This window comes from Pelodiscus sinensis, chromosome 5 (genome assembly GCF_049634645.1).
Source record: "Pelodiscus sinensis isolate JC-2024 chromosome 5, ASM4963464v1, whole genome shotgun sequence".
NCBI lineage: Eukaryota > Metazoa > Chordata > Testudines > Trionychidae > Pelodiscus > Pelodiscus sinensis.
The window spans coordinates 117,279,162-117,298,427 of record NC_134715.1 but is presented as its reverse complement, the minus strand read 5'-3'; the positions used below and the strand labels follow the sequence as shown (position 1 = coordinate 117,298,427).

At 43.8% G+C, this 19,266-nt stretch overlaps 1 protein-coding gene across 2 annotated transcripts in view; it reads left to right on the top strand.

The window, feature by feature from the left end:
- Positions 1-18,959, top strand: part of FAM193A (family with sequence similarity 193 member A) — a 127,444-nt gene extending 108,485 nt beyond the window's left edge. For both annotated transcript variants that reach the window (XM_006134711.4, XM_075930865.1), the window contains 3 exons: positions 1,995-2,841; positions 10,484-10,565; positions 14,297-18,959. In XM_006134711.4, coding sequence (XP_006134773.2) covers positions 1,995-2,841; positions 10,484-10,565; positions 14,297-14,390 — 1,023 coding nt within the window. In that variant the 3' untranslated portion in view covers positions 14,391-18,959. The remainder of the gene's footprint in view (positions 1-1,994; positions 2,842-10,483; positions 10,566-14,296) is intronic.
- The last annotated feature ends 307 nt before the right edge of the window (positions 18,960-19,266 follow it).

Here is a 19,266-nt window from a genome sequence, read left to right as displayed (position 1 = left end):
TTTATTGCACTCCAAGATGGTGACCCATTTAATGAGTTAATGTCAAAATCTAGTTTTCTTCACATCAGTAAGCTCCATTAAAATATGTCTTTAACCATGTAGCATACGAGCAGTATGTCTGTGCTGATGTGGTGGAGACTCAGGATTTGAGAGTCATTTGGGCACCCTCTACTGGATTTAGAAGTTCCTCTGCAGCACCCTCTACCATGGTCCGAGTGGAATTCAAGACAGGTTGAGCATAGAGCCATGGTCTTTACTTGGCTGGAGGGTGAGGAAGAAGTGGGTGAGGAAGAAGTGGCAGTTTATAAACTCAATTTGCTTTCAAATGGCAATAGGTAAAAAAAAAATCGAATTATGTTCAGCTTCAAAAATTATGAAGATTTTGTTGAGGGGATAAAAGAAAATGATAAAATTTTTGTCTTGACTTCCTAAACAGAAAATCTGGGTTTCTTGTTGAGTTGATATCTTCACACACCAACTTCAGGATACAGAGGAAAAGGTTCAAAATAAGGCTTAAGTTATTGTGTGTGTTTGTTTTTAAATCTGGAAAATAGGTTTTATAAGTTGACTAAATATTATACATGTTAAGTGATATTTTAGTCTGTGCATTTTGGATTATTATATTTTGCTATAAATATGTGAGTTTGGATATTTTTATTATGACTTTTTAACATAGAGCATACTAATGAAAAACAAATGTTTGGTTTGTTTTTCTTAAGTCCCAAAGTTAAAGTCTTATTTTATAAACTGTTTGTTTTTAACATTTTCCATTAATTCATTTTTAAAAAGACAAATTATGTAAATATAGTGCTGTGCATTCCAGAAGAAAAGAATTGGAAGACTTTGTAAGCTTTTTTTATACGCTAACCCTCCCTCCCTCCTTCCCCCCCCCCCCCCCAAAAAAAAATTTGCTTATCTCTCAAAATGAATGGGGTCCTATATGAACACTGCCAAAAATTCACAAAATTAGTAGACGACCCGGCTGTTGATTAGCAAATGACACTCTGTTAAGAAGCTGCTGCTCCTAATTTGAGAGGGGTAAGCAAATGTAACACAATAACATCAACATTTTATTTCAGTAATGACAGGGACGACCCTTTGTAAATTAGAAAAATAAACTATTAAAAAAATTAATAAGGGATTGCTGTACTATTATTTATGACAACTTTAGTGTTAATTTTGCTTCATGATGCAAAAAGACTGATCATCAGAGTTACTGGATGACATTTGTATTGATGGTTGTTAAAATTTAAACTACTGTGGAATCTTCAGGTGAAAAACATGTTTTCATATCAATTTGCCAAATGTTCAGTCAAATACTGCCCTTTTAGTATTATAAAAATACTGTTAAAAGGATGTGGTCCACTTTAGTGACATGCTTAACAGGTGCCTTCACTGGATTTTCAGTGACTTTGAAAAACCTCCATGACTGTAGCCCTGGTAGCTGGGAACTGCATAGTCCCACTGCCTCCCACAGTGACTGGTAGCTGTGAGAGACCCCTGTCTCCTGAGGCAGCAGATCCTCAAGCTCCAAGCCACCATCTGCCAGGGAGATACCCTACAGCTTCCTCAACTGCCATTGCAGGAGTGCCAGTCCTGCAGCTGCTCAGCCCCTTCCCTTTTATCATAGAAATTTTTAGTAAAAGTCAGGAACAGGTCATGGACTTTCATGAACTCTTTTTTATTGCTTGTGACCTGTTGCTGACTTTTTTTTTTTCTTTAAAGTAAACCACACCTTAGCCTTAACTACAGCTTCCTGGACAATATCTGTCAGTAACTTTTACGTGTGTTCATTTTAAATTGTAAGTGTTCATTCTAATACTTTTAGAGGAGTAAATTTAGGTTCCATATATGGTGTCTAAAATTCTTTAACACATACTTGTAACGTGGAATGATTAGGAATTAACTGTTGAGATAAAGATCTTTCCCCAAAATGTCTAGTTCTTAGTATATTGATAGTCATTTATTGATTTAATAAACTACTGCTTTTGTAGCTAGAAGAGAAGGCTCGTCTTGAAGCGGAAGCCAAAGAGAGGGAGCATCATCAATTGCTTGAAGAGCAGAGACGGCGGGAAGAAGAGGAGGAAGAAAGACTAAAACAGGAGCTACAACGACTTCAAGAACTTCAGCAGTTACAAGCCGTAAAGAAAAAGAAAAAAGACAGAACAAGTAAAGACTGTCAGAAGATGGAAATGCTTACTCGAAACTGCCAGGCAATGAAGGAATCTATCCCAAACACACCAGAAGAAATTCAGAATGGCACACTTGAGCCATCAGAAAAGGTAGAAACCTCAACTAATTCACTCCCTAGGCATGTAAATCATGTGGAACAGAGGCCAGTTCCTGAGATGGTCTGTGAACTATCTGATCCCACAAACACTAGAGACTCAAAATTGCTTTTTCAGAAAGAGATGAATGTGAAACAGCATGAGCCTCTCTCTTTTCTCTTTGATATAATGCATCATCATAAAGAAAGTAATAGTAAACAAAAACTAAAGCAAATAAACAAACCCTGTGCTGAACAACTGAAAAAGCCCACTGAATCCCTCAAAGCAGCAGAAATTCAGCCTAAAACCAGAAACCAAATAGAATCCAAAGTGAAAGCAGCAGAGCTCCCATTGCTCCCGGAGCCGAAAAAAGAGGAGAAAAAATCAAACAGTAGTAATAATAAAAAGCAGCTGAATCATGTAAAAGAAGAGAAATCACCTGCAGTGAGTGAATCCCCTTCTCCAAGTGAGCAGCAACAAAATAATAAACTGATACTTGCAGAGTCTCCTCAGCCAAAAGGCAAGAACAAGAAAAGCAAGAAGAAGAAGGGGGACAAAGTCAACAATTCCATAGGTAAGTGCATAAATATGATTTTTTTTTCATTTTGGTAAAATTTCAAAATTTTGGGTCTGCTCTCCAATTGTTCATGCCAGTGTAAAGTGGGAGTAATTCTCTGTTGATTAAATAGATGTGAAAAGACAGTCCGTCTCCAACTGTTGGGTCGGTCACTTGAACAGGGGTGAGCAACAATTTTAGAAGGGGGGTGCCACTTCACAAGGGGGGCCTCAGTGGAAGGGGCATGACTAGTAAACTTCCATTCTCCCCCGCCCACAGACCCTGACGGGCCTGGGGGTGGGGGAGTGCATGATGTCTCTCACTTTGCCCCCACCTTGCAAGGGACATGTGGTGCTTAGTGAAACACCAACTGTTCAGCTAAGCACCCCACATCCCTTGTGGGGGAGGAGACTGTGTGCTCCCCCATCCTCAGGCCCTTACTGGCCAAGGGGTGGGGGAGCAGCAGGACATCTCTTGACCAGATCAACCCACTTGGCAAACCAGATGCGGCCCGCAGTGGTTCTCTTGCCCACCTCTGCACTAGAATGACATTTTTACTTATTATGATATTTTTCTGTGCTTTTAGCATTGATGTTTAGTCTGATGCCCAGTATTCATAACAGAGATACAAATAGCTAACTAGCATGGAATATTAGTAAGCTGGGAAAAGCACATAAGAAAATATTACAACTAATAGTGTTTTGTATCCTTTCTATGCACTTTGTAACCTAAACAGTAAGATACGTGGAGCATCTTTTCCGTAAGTTCTAGTTATTTTCTACTGTGATAGTAGAATTGAATCAGTAGGGATAGTCTTCAACCAGTCACGGAATTCTGCAGATATGGAAGAGTTAGTTATACATACATAGATTCACTTGAAAATATTTTCCATGGAACATCTTCTTTGTATATGATAAAGCAGGTTCAATATTTCATTTTATTCCTCTATACAGTTTCATTATGCATTTACAATGCGTAAATATACTGTGAAGTAAAATAACCGAATGTGAAAGTTTGCTATTCAGATGACACACACTAAAGCATAGGGATGTAAAATCCCATTTAATTGGTTAACCATTGACCATGATCTTGGCAACTTCCTGCCTGTAGCAGGTGGAGAATTGCTCCAGGCCCTGGCCTACAGGTTAACCCGTTAATCATTCACATCTCTGCTAAAGTTAAGAATTACTTCACCCAGTCATGGAATTCTGCAGATTAAACGAAAACTTCATCCACCTCTCCTTTCTGGTTAGGGGGTCTTTAGTAGGCCCTGGCCATTACATTACCCTTGTGTTTTACTCCTTTTATCCTTACCTAGAGACATTCAAGAAGTTTGCCTCCTTTTTCCATATCAACCTCAGGCCACATATATACATTTTTAATATGTAAGGCAACACCTTTCCTTTTTTTACCTGCCTGTCCTTCTTGAGCTAGCTGTACCTTTCTACACCAGTATTCCAATCATGCAGATTATCCCACCAACTCTCTGTGATGCCAACACTACCATAGTTGTGTTTATTACAAGTTCTTCCTGTTTATTCCCCACACTTTTTGTATTAATTACTGACATTTAAGATACTGATTTGATTCCCCTTGCCCAGTTCTGTCATCTTTCCCTTATCTCTGCTATTATACCCTATGCTCCCCCTCCTAATTTCGGACCTTTCTCCCAAGTCTCTGTTTCTGACTTAGCTGTGTTCAATCTAATGTAAAGCCCTCCTCGTTAGATTAGCCATTTGCAAGTGCTTGCCCATGTCCATTCCATGTTAGATGTATGTACTTGCCACCTACACTGGTGCTGGAAATTTTTCCCTCTTCATTATCTGTAGAAGGGCTCCTCCAGCACTCCAAGAGCAATGTATACATGCTGTGGTATAAGGGACATCTCCAGCTCCCTCTAACCTTAGATCCTTGTTGCTGCCATTGACAGTGCTGGAATGTTCTGGTGCATCAGCTTGTTCTCTGTTCATATGAACCCAATAGAACTTGTAGTATAGTGATAGATAGTTGTTCTTACAGTTAGTTACCCTCAGTAATAGTTTTTGAAGTTCTTAGTCCCGAATAGAACTCAGCTGGCACGTGGGCCATGCTACAATTCCCAGATTTTAAGCCCTGCAATCGCTTTGAACGGCAGATGCTCATTAATGATCACAGAGAACACAATATTCATCTGAGAGTACTCCTAATGGAGTGAGCACTCATTACAGCACCAGTGCAGCAATCCAAATCTGCAGCAAGCACCATGGCCTCCATGCACAATGTTCCACCAGCGCCTCCCAAGAGCCAACACCAGTTGCCCTCACAGTTCTGGCCTAAAAGCTGAAAAAGGCTGTGAGGAAAAGATCTTCTTTATCCTGCAAAGGAAAGGAGAGGGCCTGGGGTAAGCCAAGACCCATGTCTTAAGGAAGTAGGGTGCCAGCTCAAGTCAAATGGTGTAGCCCATCCCATACTTTGCCTGTGACCCCAGAAAGCAGTGCGGTGCTATTGACTTGCAGTAGTGGAGGTCTAGATTCTCCCAGTGCCACCCATACCAGCTACAGCAGTAACCCAATCTCAGGAGAGAACCTGAGTTAGGCATGATGTATGGCTCCCTGACTCAACAGCGCAATTTCCCATCAAGAGAAATCACTCAGCCAACCACCTGAAGTCACCGTGCTTCAGAACTAAAGCTGTGGACCTAGTGAAACTCTATTGAGTCCCCCACACCAGCATCACCAATTGGGGGATTCAAGGCTTCAGAATGCAATGATTTGTCATTGCTTAGGCAAGAGTGTCTGATCTCCTGGTAGCAGCCGCTCTGCTTACAATTCTAGCACAGAGCGAGGTTTCCAGACAGTGGGGCAACCTTTGGTACTTATTGTGGAAGAAAACATTGTCCTCACTCTGCGTTTGTAAGCAACAAGTAGCCAGAGGCAGTTTTATTACGAGCTGCAGCAAGGGAAAAACTGGTTCGGATGGGGGGGAGCCTCCCCTTCCGAGGCTGATCTTCGAATACAAGCAATTATGAAGCAGTTTATATACGGTCTATTAAATATAATAACAATTAGTCTCCTTCCCATTACAAACACCAATGGTTAACAGTTATTTTAGTTCCACCCAGATGCTCCTTATCTCAAGGTCCCTACCAGAGTCAGCATTTTATCCTTATCTCCGTATGGAGGTGAGAGGCAAATGCAGCGTCTAATTACAGATCTTGCGATGTCAGGCACAGACTTAGCCTGACTCTTGCTCTCATGTTAACAAGACCAAGATGGCTGCACACAAATTCCCTTATTCCCTTTTCCTGCCTCCACACTATGATGCCATCCACATCTTCAGTTCCGAACACAACCCATGGCTCCAAGTGCAGTGGCCCTGCCATGATACAGTGAAATGCTTGAGCGATCAAATGAGCCAAGAGCTACATGCGCTGTCTAAGTCACCCAAGTTAAGCATGACCCCATATCAAGCAAGGGACCAAACTGTTTTGAGGGTTCATCCAAAGGCAGCTTATCAAACTATTCCCAGGATCTGCCTTTGCCTATTCCTTCATACTTGGACTGCTATAACATTGGACCACTGGGTCCTCGACACAGTGGAGCAGAGTTTTATCCAGTTCCTTTCCACACACCAATTCCCACTCACCTTCCCTGTCCCTTTTCAGTGACCCGTCGCACAAGTCTCCTCATACAGGAGGTAAAGAGGTTGAAGTGGAAGAAGTTCCTCTCAAGTTCAGGAACAAAGGGTTCTATTCCTGGTACTTTTTGTTCCCAAAGGCCGAGGGCAGACTGCAGCACAACCTGGACCTGCAAGTTCTCAACAGCTACCTAAAGAAGCTGAAGTTCTACAGTCACCCTGGTTTCAGTCATCCTCTACCTAGATCCAGTAGACTGGTTGCCCTGTGCTTGAAGGACATGTACTTTCACTTAATGATCTTTCAAGGACACAGATGCTTCCTCTGATTTACAGTGGACCCCATCACAACCAGTTTGCTGTCCTCCTGTTCATCCTGGCAACAGCACTGAGTATTTACCAAGTGCATGTAGGTTGTATCTAGATTTATCCCTACCTCGGTGACTAGCTGGTCAGTGGCAGCTTCAGGTGTCCAGTCCAAAGAGATGTACTTATGCTTTAGGCCACGTGCTGCTCCCTGGATCTCCTGGTAAAGTTGAAATTAGTGCCCGTGCAAAGGATAAAGTTAATCAGGGAAGTCCTCAGTTTGCCAGAACATTCCTGCCAAAAGAAACTTTCCAGCCATTGATGGCATCCTCATTGCAGATGTCTCTGCATTCCCCCCAACTTCAGCCAAGGTCTATCTGTGTCTGCTGGATCATATAGCAATGTGCACGCACTTTTTCTGCCATCCCATGCTTTAGGTGTGGCCCTTGCAGCAATGCAGATAGATATTTTCTGTTTAAGGAGTCCTGAGTCTGAGAAGATACTATTTTCCAGGCAATACTTTCCTCATTACAATGGTGGGCCAGCCACAGAAAAGTCCAGGAAGGAATCCTGTTCAGTAGCCCTCCTTGTTCTGTTGTGTTGGTGTTGGATGCCTCAGACATGGGATGTAGTCTCCAGAGGAAGCAAATTTGCACATAAACATCAAAGAACTCAGAGCAGTCCAACTGGCATACAATCTTTTCCTGCACCAGTCAGGCAAGGTGGTAAAAAGTCCTGATGGACAATAAAGTCTTGGGGTGCGTCTAGACTGGCAAGAGTTTGTGCAAAAGTAACTGCTTTTGTGCAAAAACTTGCCAGCTGTCTACACTGGCCACTTGAATTTGTGCAAGAGCACTGACTTTGTAATGTACAAAATCAGTGCTTCTTGCGCAAATACTTACACACACCCACTCGGGGAAAAAGTCCTCTTGCACAAGAATACTTGCGCAAGAGGGCCAGTATAGACAGGGAAGAACTGTTTTGCGCAAAAAAGCCCCAATGGCTAAAATGGCAGTCAGGGCTTTCTTATGCAAAATCTCATCTAGACTGGCCACGGATGCTTTTGTGCAAAAGCACTTCTTGCGCAAAAGCATCCGTGCCAATCTAGATGTGCTTTTGCGGAAATACTTTTAACGGAAAAACTTTTAACGGAAAAACTTGATGTTCTACATCAACAGGTAGATGGGGGAGAGTATACTTGTTGGGTCTCTGTCAGGGGGCACTCTGTCTATGGAACTTCTGCATCAGCCATGGAATCCATCTGGAAGTTTGTCACCTTCCCAGCATCAGGAATATGCTCGCAGACCCACTCAGTGGGGACTTCTCTCATTGTGAATGGTTGCTCCACTTAGAGGTAGCCTGAATTATCTTCCAGAGGTGAGGAAAGTCCCCAAGTGGACCACCGAGATGGAACAAAGTGTTATGGGTTCTGTTCTTGGCAAGGCCCAAGCAGGGGATCCCTCTAACATTTTCCTTCTGTCATGGTCATGGGGGGCCTAATGTACATGTACCCACCAATTCCATTCATCAGCAGAGTACTGAAAAAGATCATGAAAGACAGAGTGCATGTTATGATCACTGCAGCATGGCTTCACCACCGCTGGTTCAGCATGCTCATGAATCTGGCAGTGGTCCCCCCACCTCAGCCATCTGGATCTGTTGACACAGGATGACAGTTGGCTGTTGCATGCCAACCTTGTGTCCCTGTACCTCTCAGTCTGGATGCTTCATGGCTGTACCCAGAGGAACAGACCTGTTGGACCTCATCTGAACAGGTCTTTCTGAAAAGTAGGAAGCCCTCATCCATACTGACTTACCTGATCAAGTGGACAAGGTTTTCCCATTGGGTTTCTGAGCATGGTATCTCTCCTTCACATTCTTCCATTCAGTCTATCTTAGGCTATCTGCTTTACCTGAGGAGCCAGATCCTAGTACACCTCATAGCCATATCTGTCTTCTATCCTCAGATGCAGGGCCAGACAGTGTTTTCTCCATGACATGACAGATTCTTGAGGCCTTCAGAGACTCTTCCAGCAGGTGCAGACTCCTATCCCACAGTGGGATCTCAGCTTGCTCCTCTCCAGACTTACCAGCCCACCCTTTGAGCCTCTTGGATCCTGCTCTCTTTCCCCTCTGTCATGGAATGTCACTTTCCTGGTGGTGTTGGTATCTGCAAGACAAGTCTGTGACATCAAAGCTGATCTCTGAGCTGCTGTACATAGTCATTAACAAAGACAAGGTTCAGTTGTGGCCAAACCTGGCCTTCCTGCCTAATGTGGTATTTACCTTCCATGTGAACCAGGATAACTTCCTTCTGGTTCTTTGTCCCAAACACTACAGCAAGAGAGATGTCTCCACAAGCTAAACATCTGAAGGGCACTGACTTTCTACCTAGAATGCACTAAGCCCTTCCAAAAATCAACTCAGCTCTTTATCGCCACAGCAAAAGGAAGGAGGGATTTCCTGGTGTCCTCACAGAGGATTTCCAGCTGGCCCACCTCTTGCATAAAGATCTGTTACAATGTAGTAGGGATCTCATCACCATCGATAGTCAAAGACCACTTAATTAAAGCTCAGGTATCCTCTGACACACTGACAGCTCATTTTGTCATCACACAGCAAGCCAGGGATGGCAATTCGGCAGGATGGTGCTACAATTTGCATGTCTGAACTCCATTGGTACTGCTTGGGAGTTGCCCAGAGGGGAATGAACATAAGCAAGCCCTCAAAGAAAAGACATTACCTGTTCTGTAACATATTCTTCGGGAGTGTTGCTCATATCTATTCCATGATCAGTCTTTTTCCACTGTTGAAGTTTCCAGCAGGACTGAATTGAGTGTGGGAGTAGCCAGCAGCACCCCTTGTACTGTAGCATGTGCTCAACACTCCCTTACAGATACTGCTAAGGGAAAAACTTCCAGCACTGGTATATGGGGCATGCAACCACACGTAATGTGAAATGGACATGAGCAACACATCTCAAAGAACATCAGTTACAGAGCAGGCCACATTTTTTTTTTTTTTTTTTTTTTTTTTGGTAGGCATCATGACATACTCATTGGTTTGACCCAGTGTGGTCATTCTTATGTTCTTATGATTTTAATACTATTCTAAATATATTAGTTAACTTAAGTTATAATCTGACTCAGACCCATAATAAACTGTGGGGTTTTTGAGCATTCTATTCTGGACCAGTACTATTCTTTATATATGCTAAATAGATTATCGTATCAGAATGTGGGTAAATATTTATATTAGCCATGGTGGAAGCACAGAAGATCACAATCATAGCTATATCATTATTCTGGTTTCACTGTGGATAGGGCCAGAACTTTTGATTCAGAGCCAGTATTATCAGTACTGGAAAAACCAAATTTCCCAAAGTATTTTCAATGCAAATGGGAATAAGATTTTGTAAAAATGGCCTGTCGCGTGTATAGATTCATCAGAAGGTGGTGAGACTGACCTGTTCAGGGCAGCGATTATTGTTTAATTTTTTTATTCTTGCTGGCTGGTTGAGCTCTATACTCATGTTTTGTAATCAATATGAAGAGTAAATCTGCTGCTGATTCGTTTTTATCTTTATTTTTTGAAAAAAGCTGTTTGTTGTAATTTTTAAAGCCTTCAGCCAAAAGAAGTATACAAAGATCAGGCTGTCCCCAGAGACTTAACTTCAGTCAATCCAGATTTGTTTTTCTAGAGCAAAGCTGAAAATAATTTGGTGCATCTTTCAATTTTGCAGATGATGTGTTTCTACCCAAAGACATTGACCTAGATAGTGTGGAGATGGACGAGACAGAACGGGAAGTGGAGTATTTTAAAAGGTAAATAAGAGTGTGTTCAACCCTGCATGTGTACCCATTGTATTGCTTAACATATATGCCTGAAATTAAAACAATTAAACTCTTTGTATAAAAGCATGTGCTTTTACATGTGCTATCTTAAATCATCAGTCACTGCTGACACAATTTGGTTGCTGTAATGAGCTTCAAAACTTACTCCTGGGAGAATTCTGTATCCCTGTAGGTGTACAGAATTCTTTTCTCCCGCAGACTTTTTTGCTTTCCTGCAGAAAAATGACTTTCTGATGGGGAAGCAAAGGGAAGCCATAAGAGTGGTCATGTACTGCTCCCTAGCAGTGCAGGTGCATTGTCTCAGGGACCCAGAAAAGCCAGTGCAGAGGTAAATCACTGGGTACGGGAGTGCTAGGGACCCCAGTCAGTGGCTCATACCTTGTGCGAGGCTCAGCTGCTTGTTCCATCTGGGCTAGGGAGAACAGGACTTCCTTTTCCCTTACTATGGGCAGCCAGGGCTATGTCAGACCCACCCCTGGAAACCTTTCTGGGTTCAGGAAGGTCTGCATCTACCCCACCCACTTCTTGTCCTCATAGCTCCTCAGCTGTTAGAGGAAGGGGTTACACTACAAGTAGCTGCTTTCCCCATTTACCTGAGCACTATGCTTGCTTCATACTCAAGTAATTCCACCAAACCCCTTGAACCTGAACCCCAACAAGCCTCATCCTCTGTATCCCTTCTTGCACCCAGACCACTCCCCACACTCAGCCCCCCAATACAACAAGCTCTGTCGCCCACCTACTCCATGCTGGCAAGCCCCCTCACTCCTCTGCACCCAGAGGCCCATTCCACTGTGCCCCGCCAAGCCAGCACCTGGACCTCCCTCCCACTGATCCTTCCACACCAGAGCCCTTTCTCCTCAACAAACCTGTTCATCCAGATGTCCCCCTCCCCAGAATCCCCATCAAGCTGCCAACACTCATATTGCCCCACATGAAACCCTATCATCCTACTTCTAGATCACTCCACACTAAGCCCCTACAACAAGGTTTCCCAACCTATGAGACGTGACCCGAATATGGGTCTCCATTACATTTCAAAAGGGTTGCCATGTGGCTCTGCCCCACACACACACACACACACACACACACACACACACACACCTCCTCCCATATTTGAATTGCGTTGAGTCACCAAGTATTCCTGAATTGTCAAAATGGGTCCTCATTTGGAAAAGGTTAGGAACGGCTGACCTACACATACACATCCTGCTGGACTGAGTTTACCTGCATGTATCTAGTGTGCTTGGCACAGAGAGGCAGCGCCCTGGGTGTTTCTGGGGCTGGACTGGCCCTTTCACTGTGTCAAGGTCTAGTGCAGCCTCACTAAGTCTGTGTCTTGTGGGGGAAGCAGGATCTGCAAGGTGATCTCCTACCTTTGTGCAACCAGTTGCCCTTCACTACTATGCTAAAGCTTCTGCATTATTTATTCACAAATAAAACTTGCAGAATTTCACAGAATTTTAAAATGTGTAAAGAATTTTTGGTTTTTAATGGCATGAGATGTTCAATATTGTCACAGAATTCCCTCGAGTGAAAGCTATCGCTTTATGGGTAGAAATTTTGGTCTTATGGCTTTAGAGCAGATTAGGAGAAACAGACAAAAGCCAATAATATGTATATTCCACACTGGAACAAACATTGATCCATGGAACCTGCTATTCTAGACCATCACTGACATTACATGCTACTTAGAGGAGAGACTAAACTTCTCCACAAAGCACCTAGCTGTTCAGTACGGTCTGTTTAGTTCAAGGATGGGAACCTAAAGCCTAGGGGCCCGATTCAGCCCCCTTGTTGCCTGGATCTGGCCCCGGAGGCTTGGGGATGCTCGCAGCATTGGGGAGCCCATGCTGTGGTAAGGGGTGGTGTGGGGGTTTTTTTGTTGTTGTTGTTTCTCACATGTGTGACTGATTTTATTTTTCTGTGGATCAGTGGTCTTTGACTCCCAAAAAAGTTCTTGCCCCTGATAATTTTTTTTTAAACTGTTGATCATGATGGTATCTGAACACTTTGTTCCATTTCTTTTGGACTCTGATAAATTATCCACTTAGCCCAAGAAGGCACATTTAAAGGGCTTCACTAACTTTTTAGCCTTATAAAATATTTTATACATTTCAGAGATTTGTTTTATAGATATACATCAGTAGGAATTTATAGAAACCAGGCTGGGGTGATTTAAATCACCAAGAAAATAAATCATTGATTTAAATCAAATTTCCTACTGATACTACTTCACATATTTCTTAAACAATAGTGCAGATTTGCTCACTAATGAATGCTTATTAACAATTTAGTACAGCGTTTTACATTTAAGAAATACTTTGTGTAATTGTTTTAAATAACCCAATTTCTATTACTTTAGGAAGTAGCACGTAAATAGTAGCAGCAGCAGTATATCAGAATAAGAACTAAATCATACATACAAACACAATTGCACAAACACAATTGTACTTTTATTTTATTAAACTAAATCTTAATCTTAAGTGTTACATAATTGTTTCGCATTTGAAATTGCAGCAGTCTCCTTGAGTTGCCAGCTGGTGGCTGTCAACTTTTTTTTCATTTTCCAGCTTTATGAACTCTGACAAGTCCCCAGAACACCAAACATAGAATGTCCTTAAAACTTCTGCAACCTGTTGTCATCTTACCCACTTCCACAGTCATTTTGATTCATAAACTGAAACAGAAATATGAGTTTTCCTGCTTTTTGAACTCCCGGTTGATTTCTTAACTTTGAGGATATCTGTCAAAGTGGCTCCTAAGTGGCTGAGGAGCCCAGTTCATACCCTGCGTATTCTGACACAGACGTGATAGCAGTCTTGGAGGAGATACTGTTGTTGGCTGAACTGTTGTGCCCTTTTTTTTTCTCCTTTGTTTCTTCTCTCTCATGAGCACATCTTTGCTCCTCTAAGTTGGCTGTAGGTTGACATATGCTGTGGCATCCATGTAGTCTCTCAGTTTATTGGGGTGATGCATCCCTTGTGCACTTCTAAACAAGAATCACGCTAAATGGAGGAAATAGCTTGCCTTTAACACACACACATATTAACAATCATTGGAATACATGCTTACCTGTTCTAATGACTTGTTCTTGAAACAACATCTCATTCATGAGCTGTACAATAAAACTTGGTAGATAATGTTTTTGGTTTTTATCTTTCATCCATTTAGATAGACTTGTCTTTGTTCTAGTTACAGCCACTTCCTGGATACTTTCTCATGCTGTTCATTTGAGTCTGAAATGTAATTTATAAAAGTACATATTACAGAAGTCAGGAGATGACCACTGTATAGCAGTAATGATGTCCTGAACACATAATATGTTAAGCAGAGGCAGTGACTAGAGCTTCTGTGCTGGGAAGGTTGTAAAAATAGATTTAGCTCGGTGTCTAGCCAGATTTCAGTTTGGGTAATAACATTTTGTTTGCCTTAGTTCTTGCTGTTTGTTTGAATACATTAGTCTTCACTGCATCTCTTAAATGTTAGTGTTATTATGGACTGTTAACATGGTTTGTTTATTCCACACTGGCAGTAGTTACACTTCAGTGATGGGTGAAGTGTTGTCTCTGTGTGATTTACAGTGTTTTAGAGTCTGTTGGGATAAAGATGCTATTTAAATGCAAAGTAATATTAGTACCTTTTTGTTGACAAGTAGTGTAACAGTTTGACTTTATTTCTTGCTTGTTCTTTGTTTACAGATTCTGCTTGGACTCTGCCAGACAGACAAGGCAGAGACTTTCCATCAACTGGTCCAATTTTAGCTTGAAAAAAACCACCTTTGCTGCTCATTGAAATGCCACAATTTGGGAAGGGAATCCTGCAGGAATCAATGAAAGACAACTCCACTTACCTGTCTTGTTGTGCTGAGAGTTTATCTGGTTTTGAGCCAGTGCTGCCTTGCCTTGTCCCCAGTGCTGTGTGGATCTGCACTGAACCCCTTGGCCTGATAGTTCTTGCAGACTGAAAAATTGCCACTTTCTACCTGAATTTGTTAGCTCGTGTGCTTGTAGTCTGTGAGTGAGACTTACTTGATTGTAGCTGTATGCTGTTGGAGTTGGAACAATAGCTTTTTTCCAACTCCTCCTGATTGCCTTGGCCTCAAAGACTTTAAACTGCTTTCTAGGCTTGGGTGAAGGCCAAAATACTAGTTTGCATCATCTGCAGTGGCTCCTGTCACTTCTGAATCTAGCTATGTTTTGTCATTCTGACTCCTGACAAAGGAAAGGACCTAGTCAGTTGCGCTTTCATCTGCTCCAGAACTCTCCTGACATGGTTTCATGGAAAAGAGGCTCTCGTGGGACAAGCATTTCCTCAGTTTTCACAATCTACTGTTAAAAAGTGTACAAGTTACGCTATTTGTGTTTTGATTTTTTCCTGACTTGTAGCCAGCTTGTGTAAGAATACTTGCAGAATGAGAACGTTTAAAAAAGAACAATACTCACACTATCAAATCTGTTATAGAGAGTATAATTGTATTAACACTGAAGCCTAACTGGCTACTTTTTTAACATATTGTTAAGTAATATTAAAATCATGTCTTTCTTTTTGAAAGATGGAATACATTAGTATGGCAGAAGCCTTGTGTCTTGCTTTTTTCTACTTCAGGTCAGAGAGTGGAGAAACAGAAAGGGACTGGTGAGTAAGCTAGACTCTTCTAAATATCAATCCATCTTGGATAAGATTGTCAATGAGTGTTAATTTAGTGTGTTCCATTATGAGTACTTGTATTGAATCCATCTGTCTTCTCTGAGTGTGGTGTACTCTTGCAAATAGCTTGGATTCTACAAAGCACTGATACCCCTCTTTGACTAGATACTATGTGAGTAGACAGACTACAAAAAGCTTGAACTATTACCACTGTAGAAAATACAGTACATGGTATAACTTCCATACTTCCACAATACAAATGTTCAATAACAATAGAACAGGTCAACAATGCCTTTTCTAGATTCAAGGAATAACTCAGGTTCTGACCTGATTAAAGATACTTTTATGTCAATTTAGTGTTGTGGTGTCTAACCAGTTCTGAAGCCACTGTAGTGGCTCCTGCTTTAGCAAACTAGTCACACTCGACAGGTCACATATGGCCTGTGTGTTGGACACATGTGGCTAGTGTGTTTGACACCATGGATTGAGTGCTTACGAAAGTGGCTGTGAAGTGGTAGCCCTAGAGACAGAAATCTGTGTGTGTAGTCTAGATTACATATCAGAGAGAGAACCAGTACAGGCTTTCCACTCTTGGTCAGCCATTATCTCTCACCTTGTCTTGGAGGGACATCTTATTGAAATTAAGACACTCCCCCTCATATACACTCGATATCTGATTTCTCCATTAAGGGTATGAACAATTCTACTAATTAATGACAATTATTTTTTATAACTGATGGGCCATGCATGGAGATTTAAAACCAGACTCAAACTGCAGTCAAATAGGAACAGCTTTTGGGTCTATGCCAAACTGCTAAATTTTACCCAGTGATGTAAATTTAAAGGCTTTTTGTCTTCATCAGCCCTTTGTGCTATATAATGCTCTGAAGAATACTATTACATTGAAATCTAAAAAAAATTAACCAAGACCCTTCCCACAATGCCAAAGATTGGCTAGGCAAGGGGCATGCAAGCTGATTTTCACTGGCAAGTGGGGCGGAAGCTCAGCCCCGCTCCTCCCTTCTCCTCTTCCCCCCCCCCCCCCTCCGCCCCCACACACACAGTGGGGAGCTCGTGCTGCAGCTCCTGCCTCAGCCACACAACTGCAGACTGGAGCAGGGGGAAGGAGAAGCGCGTGCATTCTTGGGGCTGCCCCGCTTGGCCTGGGTGTGCAGCTACGAGGAGCTAAAGGGTTAAACCCCCTGTCCCAGCTACAGGTTCTGCTTCCTGCTTCGAGAGGGATGGGGCTCGGTCTGCTCTGCAGAGCTGGGCCTGGGCGGCCGATCACATGTGGCATGCCGAGGTATGGGCTGCACTGTGCTGCTCCCTGCAGACTGTGTGGGGTGTCAGGGAGCCCCTTCTCCAGCTCCCCGCTACACCCAGCCAGGCTGGAGCCAGCCTTAGGCAGTCCTGGGCTCTGCCTGCCCTGGAGCTGCAGCCTGCAGGCAAATGGCTGGGCTGGGCAGGGAAGAGACTGTCCCTAATCCCAGGATTGCTGTCCTACTGGTGAGTGCGCTGGGGACATGAGGATATGGATGGGGCAGGGGTGGATGGAGGAGGATGTGGGGACAGGATCTGAAGGGCATGGGGTGATGGAGTAGATCAGGCTGGGAGAGATCATGGGGCTGAAGGAAGGTGTGTGTGGGGGGTTAATTTTATTTGAAGAAGCTGCACTTTCCTTTATCCCACTTCTTTGCCTCCCTATTCAACTAGCTATTTGGCTGCATTTGCACCCTCTCACCTTTTCTGTGTTACTCTCCCAAGCCCCTACCACCCCAAAACTCCCTCTCATACCTCCATCCCACACCCTCTCCTGCTGCCAAACTCCCTTCCAGACCCTGTCCTTCTCACTCCATCCTATAGGCTGGCAGCCCTGTCCCACACATTGAATTCATTTTTGTTCCCCCAGAGCCTAAGGGGATCCACAAAATCCACTAACTCTGGAACCCCAGAAAAGTAAATCGGGCCTATGGGAAGCCCTGAGCCTCAGTCCTCCCCGTCTCGTCCCCTCACCCTGTGGGGAGTGAGGTGTCTTAGGGGCCATATCAGTGAGGGATGGGGAAGGAGGGTTTTTTGCTTTTCATTTGTGTGGCCCAGGCTGATTTTTTCTGTGGGTAAGTGACCTGCGATCCAAAAAAGGTTCCCTATCCCTGCCATAAATAAATAAAACATTGAAGCCTTTCGTGTTGGACATAATATTTTACTTTATTTAAAATGAAGTTTGATAAACTAACATGAGAAAGTTAAAACACTTAATCTGTTCAATAATTTAAATTAAACCATTCTCCCCAGCTGCAGCACTAGTAAAATGGATGGGACGTAATCAGGGCTCGCCAAGCGGTGGCGTGCGGTTCTGTGAGCTGCGCATGCGCAGATCGCGCAGCGCCAGCTGTGCCAGCTTGTAATCTACTCGACACGGTCAAGTAGATTACATGATTTGTAGAGCCCTGGACATAATTATGTAATTAATGGTGAACTGGTAGTCCACAGAAAAGGTTTGCATTGACCCAGGTGGTCCACAGGTCGCACGGTGGAGAGAGTCCCTTCCCTCTCCCTGGAAAGCAGCATGGCCCAGGACGGGAGTGTGAAATCTTGGCACATCACTTCCGAAAGGTTGCTGACTGCTGGGCTAGCCCAGTGATCTCCAACCTTTTAAAGCATGAGATTCCTTTTTTTAATTTACATGCAATCCAGGAACTACCTCAAACCCAAATACCCTTGCCCCACCTCCTTTGTGCCCCTTCTCCAAGGCTCCACCCCTGCAAACTCCATCCTTCTTCCCTCTCCCATCCTTCCTTCCTTTCATCAGGTGGGGGCAGTGGATTGGGGTGCAAGCTCTGGTCTTGGGTTAAGGGATTTGGAGTGTTAAGGGATTTGGAATTGCTCTGAGCTGAGCCTGGTGGAGGAGGGGGTTCAGGGTACAGGCTATCTAAGGGAGTTTTGGTAGGGTTAGGGCAGGTGTTTGGGGGTACAGGAGGGAGTTTATGACTGGGACAGGGGTTCAGGATGCAGGCCCCAGCTGAACACTGCTTACCACATGTGGTGCAATGGGGCTAAGGTAGGTTTGCCCTGGCCCTGGCCCTGGCCCTGGCCCTGGCCCTGGCCCTGGCCCGGCACCACTCTCAAAAGCAGTCAGTAAATTCCCTTCATCCCAAGCCCTGTTGTGTCCCTCTCCGTTCTGTGGAGATAGAATACAAGGTGGGAGAGGGAGCACCCTGGCATCAGGGCCCCTTCCTCCCTCTTCCCTGCCCTTCCCAAGCAAAAGGCAAAAACAGCTCCAAGGCAAAGGGTAGGAGGTGCATAGCAGTGGGGGGATGGGCAGCTGAAGTGCCCAAAGCACTTTGTGCTCAAAGCATTTGATAGCCTCTTGGCCAAACCAGTCAAGATCACCTGTCAGAGGCTCCAAAATCTACCAGTAGATCCCGATGGGCTAGCCTATCACAGTATAAAATCTGAGCTCTTCAGTACCAAGTTAAAACACAAGGTGGCACTGTGGACCATTTAAGTTTTGAACAATTTACTCAGTAGTGTTCTAATAGCATTAAACGAAATGTTTGTTTTGTCATGTGAGCAGGTAATGTTCGAGATTCCAAATACAGGTCGGAACTCCCAAAACCAGGACTCTTGTTCAGCAACATCTGTGGTCTGGCAGGGCCATGGATATTCATGGATCAGGCAGTCCTGACTGGGTGCCCCAGTGGCAAGAGGGGCTGGAAGGTTGGAGCCCAGCGGGGCTGGCGCTGGGTCCAGAGCAGAGCCCCAAAAGTGCAGCTGGGGAGGAGGGGCGCCTGCTGGGGGGGGGAGGGGTGCCAGCTGTGGCTGCCTAGGTAATAGGGACATGGCAGTCTGGGATGCCAAAGCCATGGCAGCCTGGCGGGGGGGCAGGGAGCAGCTAGAGCCGGAAATGTGTCAATGTGAGAGGACGGTTAGCAGGGGCAAATTCTGGCAAATTCCCTCTTTTGGGACCAATCAGGTCCCGACGGTGCCAGACCAAAGAGGTCCAACCTATACTATGCAATTT